This window comes from Pygocentrus nattereri, chromosome 4 (assembly GCF_015220715.1).
Source record: "Pygocentrus nattereri isolate fPygNat1 chromosome 4, fPygNat1.pri, whole genome shotgun sequence".
NCBI lineage: Eukaryota > Metazoa > Chordata > Actinopteri > Characiformes > Serrasalmidae > Pygocentrus > Pygocentrus nattereri.
Window position 1 is genome coordinate 17824647 of NC_051214.1, and position 10395 is coordinate 17835041.

General features: G+C 46.1%; 1 protein-coding gene across 2 annotated transcripts in view; it reads right to left on the reverse strand.

Moving 5' to 3' along the window:
* si:ch211-243j20.2 (uridine-cytidine kinase-like 1) overlaps positions 1–9048 on the reverse strand; it is a 61664-nt gene extending 52616 nt beyond the window's left edge. For both annotated transcript variants that reach the window (XM_017701035.2, XM_017701036.2), the window contains exon 1: positions 8938–9048. In XM_017701035.2, coding sequence (XP_017556524.1) covers positions 8938–9023 — 86 coding nt within the window. In that variant the 5' untranslated portion in view covers positions 9024–9048. The remainder of the gene's footprint in view (positions 1–8937) is intronic.
* Positions 9049–10395: the final 1347 nt, after the last annotated feature.

The window sequence follows — 10395 nt, forward strand, 5'->3', positions numbered from 1 at the left end:
ACTGATCACCACCTGGTGGTGAGTTGGATCAGGTGGTGGGGGAAGATGCCGGTCAGACCAGGCAAGCCCAAACGTATAGTGAGGGTTTGCTGGGAACGTCTAGCAGAAGAACCTGTCAGATTGATCTTCAACTCACACCTCCGTCAGAACTTTGACCAGATATCGGGGGAGGTGGGGGACATTGACTCAGAATGGGCCATGTTCTGTTCCTCCATTGTTGAAGCGGCTGACTGTAGCTGTGGCCGTAAGGTAGTTGGTGCCTGTCGGGGCGGTAATCCTCGAACCCGGTGGTGGACACCCCAGGTGAGAGATGCCGTCAAGCTGAAGAAGGAGTCCTACCGGGCATGGTTGGCCTTTGGGACACCAGAGGCAGCTGGCAGGTATCGACAGGCCAAGCGATCTGCGGCTTCAGTTGTCGCCAAGGCAAGAACCCATGTATGGGAACAGATTGGTGAGGCCTTGGAAAGTGACTTTAAGTTGGCTCCGAAAAGATTCTGGCAAACCGTCAGGCGACTCAGAAGGGGATAGCAGTATGCCACTAGCACTGTATAAAGTAGTGCTGCTGACTTCAACTGAAGATGTCATTGGGCAGTGGAAGGAATACTTTGAGGACCTTCTCAATCCTACCGACACGTTCTCCAGTGAGGAGGCTGAGTCTGGGGACATGGCAATAGGCTTGTCCATTACTGAGGCCGAAGTCGCTAAGGGCAAGGCTCCAGGGGTGGATGAGATCCGCCCTGAGTTCCTCAAGGCTCTGGATGTTGTGGGGCTGTCTTGGCTGACACGCCTTTTCAACATTGCGTGGACATCGGGGGCGGTGCCACTGGATTGGCAGACTGGGGTGGTGGTGCCTCTTTTTAAAAAAGGGGACCGGAGGGTGTGTTCCAACTACAGGGGAATCACACTCCTCAGCCTCCCTGGTAAGGTCTATGCAGGGGTACTGGAGAAGAGAGTCCGGCTTATAGTCGAACCTCGGATCCAGGAGGAGCAGTGCGGGTTCCGCCCTGGTCGTGGAACACTGGACCAAATCTTCACCCTCTCCAGGATTCTGGAGGGTTCATGGGAGTTTGCCCAACCAGTCCACATGTGCTTTGTGGATCTGGAGAAGGCATTCGACTGTGTTCCCCGGGGTATTCTGTGGGAGGTGTTTCGGGAGTACGGGGTACATGGCTCTTTGCTACGAGCCATTCAGGCCCTGTACAAACAAAGCTGGAGTTTGGTTCGCATAGACGGCAGTAAGTCAGACTCGTTCCCAGTGAGAGTTGGACTCCGTCAGGGCTGCCCTTTGTCACCGATTCTATTCATAATTTTTATGGATAGAATTTCTAGGCGCAGTCAAGGGATTGGAGGGTGTCCAGTTTGGTGACCTCAGGGTCACATCGCTGCTGTTTGCAGATGTGGTCCTGTTGGGGACATCAGGCCACGAACTTCAGCTTTCGCTGGATCGGTTTGCAGCCGAGTGTGAAGCGGCTGGGATGAGAATCAGTACCTCTAAATCCGAGACCATGGTTCTCAGGCGGAAAAGGGTGGAGAGCCCTCTCTGGGTCGGGGATAGGCTCTTGCCTCAAGTGGAGGAGTTCAAGTATCTCAGGGTCTTGTTCACAAGTGATGGTACAAGGGAGCGGGAGATTGACAGGCGGATTGGTGCTGGGTCAGCAGTGATGCGGGCTCTTTACTGTGGTAAAATGCTCTGTTGTGGTAAAGAAAGAGCTGAGCCATAAGGCAAGGCTCTCGATTTACCGATCAATCTACGTTCCCACCCTCACCTGTGGTCATGAGCTTTGGGTAATGACCGAAAGAATAAGATCGCGAATACAAGCGGCCGAAATGAGTTTCCTCCACAGGGTGTCTGGACTCTCCCTTAGAGATAGGGTGAGAAGTTCAGTCATCCAGGGGGGACTCGGAGTAGAGCCGCTGCTTCTTCACATCGAGAGGAGCCAGCTGAGGTGGTTCGGGCATCTGGTTAGGATGCCTCCTGGACGCCTCCATCGGGAGGTGTCACAGGCAAGTCCACCTAGGAGGAGACCCCGGGGAAGACCCAGGACACGCTGGCGTGACTATATTGCCCAGCTGGCTTGGGAGTGCCTCAGAATCCCCCTTGGAGAGCTTGTGGAAGTGGCTGGGGAAAGGGAGGTCTGGGCTTCATTGCTTAGGATGCTGCCGCCGCAACCCGAACCCCGGACCCCGGAGAAGCGGAAGATAATGGAGGGATGGATGGATGGACATATTACTACATACTTACCATTTACTGCTGAAAGCTAAAAATCTCAGACGTCCTTTGTATTATTTTATAAAAGTAATGTTTACAGAGCAGATCACTGAAGAGACGCCGTCTGTTTATAGTTTATAGCCCAGATTTGGGGGAAAATGGGTCGAGTTTCAGTAGAAAAACAAACTGAGTTCAGCTTCTTTTATTATAAGGGTTTAATATGACATCACCATCTATTTGACTGGAGAGAAAAGTTACAGCCTCATACGACACCCAGCTTCTGAATGTACCTTATGAAATATGAATGTTATGAAGAACATGACCAAGTGCGTTTTGGATCCACCAGAGTTGAAACTGTTAACCTGCAACGGGGAACTGACAAACATTAACTAAAGCCAGCTTCTCATTCATCAACTTCTTGTTCAAATTTTTCCACTCCACCTTAAAAGGTGCAACTGTTATACTCTGGCGTGTAAGGCAGCATTTAAGGTGGAACAGTCGAACATTAAGACACAGTTTTCTGCCAGAGATGTCAGAAAAGCGGCTATAGCTTAAAGCAAAGTAGGCCTGCTTTTTCGTTCATATTTTTAGCCTTTACTCGCACATCAGCACACACTGAGACAGACTTATAGCCAAAATGTTAAAACGTTAAATGTTGTGGCTCCCAGGGTGGGTTGCTTTCTGGCTCTTCTTAACATTTGGGTTGTGACCTGTGGTGTACATGGATCATGAGAAAAGTCAGGCAAAAGGTTCAGGCTGAGATCTGTTTATACTGTACAAATCATGTCCAAACTGCCATCAGAAATGCCTTGTTAACTCATGATGGATCCAACCCTCGTCTGAGCAAAGTTTCAAAGAAATGTGCCACGGAGAGCGAGAGGGAACCCATGGTCTCTAGGATCCCCTCAGACAGAGCTGCTCGCATGGCGCTCAATGTTTGTGTGGGTGAGGGAGCACGGAAGAACCTTCACATCCTCTCCAGGAATCCACACAGGCCCAGCTTTGATTGGAGCCTCATTTGAGTAAGGCTCTCATCACATGGTCAGAAAATGGACACAGACACGACGGCCTTAACGCAACAAACAGTGACTCCAATTAAACTGAAATTCAATGCATGATTTTCCTCAATTTAGATTAGTACGTCACTGTTCCTGTACTTCACTGATGACAGCACTTCACTGTTCCTGCACTACTGTTTACAGCACTTCACTGTTCCTGCACTACTGTTTACAGCTGCTGTTACACAAAACTTGTGTTACACAAAGGGAGAGCACCCCAACTGTGTCTTCAGAAAAAACAATTATTCAGTATGTAGTACTGTTAAAAAGTATTCATCCCTTCCCAATTTCTTCTATTTTTTGCAAGTTTGTCACATTTCATATTATTAAGCTACTTTTAAGATTAGACAAAGACAATCCATGTAAATACAAACTTCTGTTTTTATATGATGATTTCATTTAATGAAAGAAAAAAATGCCGCTGTCCCTGTGTGAAAAAGCATTTGCCCCCTAAGCTACTAAATCAACCAATAAACCAAATTCGGTTAATTACTGGGATCAATTTCACTGCCACACCCAGACGTGATCACTGACGGTGCTGTTGAATCTAAACATCACTTAAATAGAACCTGTCTGGCAAAACGAAGCAGCTAGAAGGTCTCAAAAAGCAGCATATGACGCTGCATTCTACAGAGATTTAAATACATATGTGAAACAAAGTTATTGAGTCATCTACTATCAGGAAAGGGTTACAAAGACATTGCTGAGGCTCTGGAACGCCAGAGAAACACAGTGAGAGCCTTTATCCACAAATCAAGGTAACTTCAGTGGGGAACCTTCCCAAGTGTGGCTGGCTTAACAAAATTTAACCAAAACACATCAACGACTCATCCATGAGGTCACTAAAGAACCTAGATGAACAGCTGAAGAACTACAGGCCTCGCTTGCCTTAGTTAAGGTCAATGTACTTGATTTCACAATGAGAAAGATGCTGGTGCTGACCAAAAGAACATAACATTGGCAAAAAAACATCTAGATGACCCCAAGACTTTTCAGATAATATTCTGTGGACTGATGAGTCAAACATGGAACGTTTTTGGAAGACATGAGTCCCACTACATTTGGAGTAAAGCTAATTCTGCATTCCACAATCAGAGCATCATATCAACAGTCAAACATGGTGGTGGTAGTGTGATGGTCTGAGGCTGATTTGCTCCTACAGAACCTGGATGACCAGTGATAACTGATGGAACCACGAATTCTACTCTCTATCAAAAAATCCTGGCTGGCTCCCGAGTGGCGCAACGATCTAAATGTTGGCCCAGTTATCAGGACATCACGAGTTCCATCGTCAATGAAGTTACAGACATCTGAGGCTTGGAGTCAAAGAGAGCACAACTGGTTTCCTGAGTACCCAAACTGAGTAGGATGACCCCCCTTCTCTACCCCGTCACTCAGCGCAATGCTAGCCAGCACAGACGTGGAGGTCAGTGTTCGCCTCTGCATCTAGGGGCAATGTAGCACGTTGGCCTGACTGTCCACTTTGGACTGTGGGGGGGGGGGACCGGAGAACCTGGAGGAAACCCACAAAGACACGTGGAGAACATGCAAATTCCACGCAGAAAGGACCCTGGTCACCCGGCCAGGGAATAGAACCCAGGCCCACATGCTGTCAGGCCACAGCACTACTCACTGCACCACCGTACCGCCCCCTTATACACTACTTTTTCACTATTCCAATATACAGTTGTACAGTAATAAGTTCTGAAATAAAACTATGAAATGTGCTGTTGCCCACATTCAGTAAGTGCAGAGATGGAGATATTATGTTATGGAAATGAGATGTAGAAATAAATGTCAGCTCTAATTTAAATGCAAACATTTTAAGCTCATAACATAATGCATGTAGCATTCTTTACTTTGTATGTTTACTCAGTTGTAATGCTTTATTTAAAGGCTTGAACCTTAAGTGTGTCTTTATTTACCTGGTTAGCTCTCTGCTACCCGCTCAGCCCACTAGTGACGGAGGAACTCAGTTATGCAGAATATAACTTGTAAGCCAGTTAAAGTGACTCTACTGGAAGCCAACAGTGAGGCTGAAGTGGCAGTTCATCATCTGGCTCTACTTTATAGACAGGTTTCATTGGGCTTTTTCAAGGAGTTATTATGAAGCCATGTTCTCATGTTTGCTGAAGATCTCATGCTTGTAGCATTGCTGCTCTTGCTGGAATTATCTTCACTTGGCTGTACTGACAGCCACAAATGGCACGGTGTCCCAGAAACGTCTCATTTAATGAGGTGAAACAATAGTGTAAAAAGTGAGGCCATGACAGTGGGTAGGTCACTTATAGCCATAGAATCCTCCCTCAAAGTAGATGCTGTAGAAGTCACTGAACTACCACACAGAACAACCAACACTGCTATGTGTTAAGCCATCAGCAACAACCTTTCCTACCGCAGGCAGTTAGAGATCTTCCTCGCATAGTCACTTTGCATGACCACGCCTATGCTTTTAGGCCAGAATTCCCATTTAACTCTAAAGCAGGGGTGCACAGCTCCAGTCCTGAAGTGTCCAGCACAGTTTGGTGATTTACCTGCTCCAACACACCTGATTACACCCATCTGTTGTGCACCCCCGCTCCAAAGTTTAAAACAGTCCAATACCTACACCTGGTTTAACTCACAAACCATGTACTAGAGTAAAAGTAGAGACACCCAGGGTAAAATATTACTCCAGTAAAAGTTCCTCCCTTTAGACCTCCACTTGAGTAAAAGTACTAAAATATTTACCTTCAAATGTACTTAAGTATAAAGTAAAAGTACTAAAATAGTACTTATGGCTCTGATGTCCTGTTATCATTTTTATAACAAGACTCGCTTCATGAACTCATTTTAGGTGAAAATCCTCCAGTGTCTCTTTTAATAGAACGTCATTAATTAGTGACGCTGACATTTATTAAAATGATCATAAGCACAAAACACTGAAGGCAAACAGTTTCCATCAGGGAGAACCGAGTGGCTCTGAGTTCGTCATTTATATTGAATAGACTCTCCCAAAATTTTACGCTGCTGTGCTGACGTTGAACCGTGTGCTGCACTGGGTCGGTATGACCAACAGGTCAAAACAAGCTCTAAGCAAAATGACCGCTGTGCCCTGATTGGTGCTCTTGCTTTGCACTTCTTTCGTTTTGACATGTTACGTTTTTATACACACAGAAACCAAAAGGAACGACAGATTTCTCAAAATGTAGCGGAGGAAAAAGGAAGATATTTGACTTTGAAATGTAGTGATAAAAAGTCGCCCAGAAAAACTTCAGTACAGATACACGAAAAAACTACAGTACAGATACACGAAAAAACTACTTAAATTACAGAAACTAATTACATTTACTTTGTTACTGTCCACCACTGGAAACCAGCCCATAATGTTTGAGGTAAACTGACCATTAGATATGTTAGCTGGTCTCTCTTATAGCTGCCAGCTCATTCTGATTCTGGGTTTTAAAAGACTTTAAATGGGCTTAATTAGTATTTTAATCAATGCTGCAAAACTGACCATCAAAGCAACCCATTCAGCTCTCTGATGGGGTGACCGAGGCTGAGGAGGCCGATAACCAGGAACAGTGGCGTCACTAAAAGCGGATTTACAAAATAAACGACAGACGCTTATGAAGTTTAAGTCCCTCCGTCTGATATTCAGCAGTGATCGTATCCATACAGACCCAGCTGAAGTCCTCGGGTCTAATATACAGTCTCACATGCTCCCAGCCGAACGCTCCCAGCCTAATACTAACAGCCTAATACTAACAGCCTAATGCTCATCCTAAAGCTCACAGTATAATGCTTATAGCCTAAAGCTCCCAGCCTAATGCTTATAACCTAAAGCTCTCAGTATAATGGTACCAGCCTAAAGCTCCCACCCTAATGCTCCCAGCCTAATGCTCCCAGCCTAATGCTCCCAGCCTAATGCTCCCAGCCTAAAGCTCCCAGCCTAAAGCTCCCAGCCTAAAGCTCCCAGCCTAAAGCTCCCAGCCTAAAGCTCCCAGTATAATGCTACCAGCCTAATGCTTATAGCCTAAAGCTCACAGTATAAAGCTCCCAGCCTAAAGCTTATAGCCTAAAGCTCTCAGTATAATGCTACCAGCCTAAAGCTCCCAGCCTAATGCTTATAGCCTCATGCTCCCAGCCTAAAGCTCCCAGTATAAAGCTGACAGCCTAAAGCTCCCAGTCTAAAGCACCCAGTATAATGCTCACAGCCTAATGCTCACAGCCTAATTCTTATAGCCTAAAGCTCCCAGCCTAAAGCTCCCAGTATAATGCTCCCAGCCTAAAGCTCTCAGCATAATGCTCACAGCCTAATGCTTATAGCCTACAGCTCACAGTATAATGCTCCCAGCCTAAAGCTCTCAGTATAATGCTACCAGCCTAAAGCTCTCAGTATAATGCTACCAGCCTAAAGCTCCCACCCTAATGCTCCCAGCCTAATGCTTATAGCCTAAAGCTCACAGTCTAATGCTTATAGCCTAAAGCTCCCAGCCTAATGCTCACAGCCTAATGCTCACAGCCTAATGCTCACAGCCTAAAGCTCCCAGTATATTGCTCCCAGCCTAAAGCTCCCGGTATATTGCTCCCAGCATATTGCTCCCAGCCTAATGTTTATAGCCTAAAGCTCACCGTATAATGCTCCCAGCCTAAAGCTCCCAGCCTAAAACTCACAGCCTAATGCTTACAGCCTAATGCTCACTGCCTATTGCTTATAGCCTAAAGCTCACAATATAAAGCTCACAGTATAATTCTTACAACCTAAAGCTCACAGTATAATGCTCACAGCCTAAAGCTCACAGTATAATTCTTACAACCTAAAGCTCACAGTATAATGCTCACAGCCTAAAGCTCACAGTATAATTCTTACAACCTAAAGCTCACAGTATAATTCTTACAACCTAAAGCTCACAGTATAATTCTTACAACCTAAAGCTCACAGTATAATTCTTACAGCCTAAAGCTCATAGCCAATGCTCCCAGCCTCAACACACTCCACACCACACACAATAAACACAACTCACACTCAACACACCTCATACCCCACACAATAAACACACCCCACACAATAAACACACCTCACCCCACCCCACACAGTTCACACATGCCACAACACACACAAACACACCCCACACCACACACAGCCCACACAATAAACACACTTCACCCCACACACACAACACACAATAAACACACACAAAACAGTCCACACCACACACCATAAACACACAACACAAACCACACACAATAAACACACCTCACCCACTCAACACACAACACAAACCACACACAATAAACACACCTCACCCACTCAACACACAACACAAACCACACACAATAAACACACCTCACCCACTCAACACACTCCACACCACACACAATAAACACACCTCACCCACTCAACACACTCCACACCACACACAATAAACACACCTCACCCACTCAACACACTCCACCCCCCCTGTCCTAACCCATCCCACTCCCCCCACCACCCCCCGCTGAAGTCCCCGGATGTCAGCGTGTCTAATCTGCATGTTTAGAGCAGGTTACGCTAAGCTAGCGAGGCTAGCTAACCTCTAAGCTAGCGTTAGCCTCCACCCCGTACGGGGCGGTCAGTCCGCGATCTGACCTGTTTCATTATTTCAGCCCTCGGTTTAAACATCTAACCACCTGGACGGCTGTGCTCACCTGTCGGACCGGGACATGGGCCGATCCTCCTCGCGCTCCTCCTTTGGGTCTTTCTGGACCTCCGCGCGCTTCACCGCCGCTTCCATGTTTTCATCTCGCTCAGCGCCGGTGCGCATGCGCGGATTTGTGTCGCGTCTGTTACGCGCGCTGTCGCGCCTCATTTGGCGCACATTGTAGTTCTACAGTTACCGACTGTAGTCCATCTGTTTCTCTGATACTTTGTCACCCCGTTCTTCAGTGGTCAGGACCCCCATAGACCCTCACAGAGCAGGCACTATTTGGGTGGTAGGTCATTCTCAGCACTACAGTAACACTGACGTGACGTGGTGGTGGTGTGTTAGTGTGTGTTGTGCTGGTGCGAGTGGATCAGACACAGCAGCGCTGCTGGAGTTTTTAAACACTGTATCCACTCACTGTCCACTCTATTAGACACTCCTACCTTGTCGGTCCACCTTGTAGATCTAAAGTCAGAGACGACAGCTCATCTGCTGCTGCACAGTTTGTGTTGGTCATCCTCTAGTCCTTCATCAGGGGTCACAGTGACCAAGTGTTTCTGCATTAGACCAATAAAAGTCAGGATTCGGCTTTATTAACTGCACATACTGTATAAAAACAGAGCATACTGCGAATTCCTGGACAGCCGGATCCAAAACACAGACAGAGATTAATGTACCGCAGTTCCAGGCTCTCTGTCACTGATGAATTCGATTTTTATCTGAGGTTCATCTTTAACGACGAACTTTAAACGGCTTTTCTCCTCAGAAATCACAACTAAAAAAAAACCAAATACAGTAACAGCAGCCCGGAGAACCAGCGGGCGCAGCGAATGGGCGGAGACACTGTCAATCAAAACTCGCACTGGCGAATCACAAATGTGAATCACCTGTCTCGTATTTTATGCATCAGCCAATGGCCGGCGTTACATACTGTTCAGGCAGGCGGAAGTACGAAGATCGTTTAAAGTTTCCTTAAATATCACCTAATTTCTTATTTCAGATTAATACACTATTACAACTATTGTTTCACTTATACACACACAGACACACATATATATAGCATATATAATATATATATATAATATTAGGGCTGTCGAAGTTAACGCGATAATAGCGCATTAACGCGATCTCAATTTAACGCGATTAAAAAAAATAATGCCGTTAACGCAAATTCTGCGAGTCATCCGTAGTTCATGCTGAGACTTGACCGTGCGCGGCGTCTCTCATTAAGAGTAGAGGAGTAAGTTTCTGTGTTTACATGCAAAGATTTTTGCCTGAAAACAACCGGATTACAGACTCAGACTGAGGTGTTTATTCTCACTCTGTTCAACAATCTGATGAAAATCGTTTACATGCTCGCTACGAGTAATCCGATGCAAAATGACGCGCATGCGTGGAGTAGCGCTTAGAATAAACGTTACCATGACAGCGAACATCACGTGATGTCCAGTCCGCGTGAGAT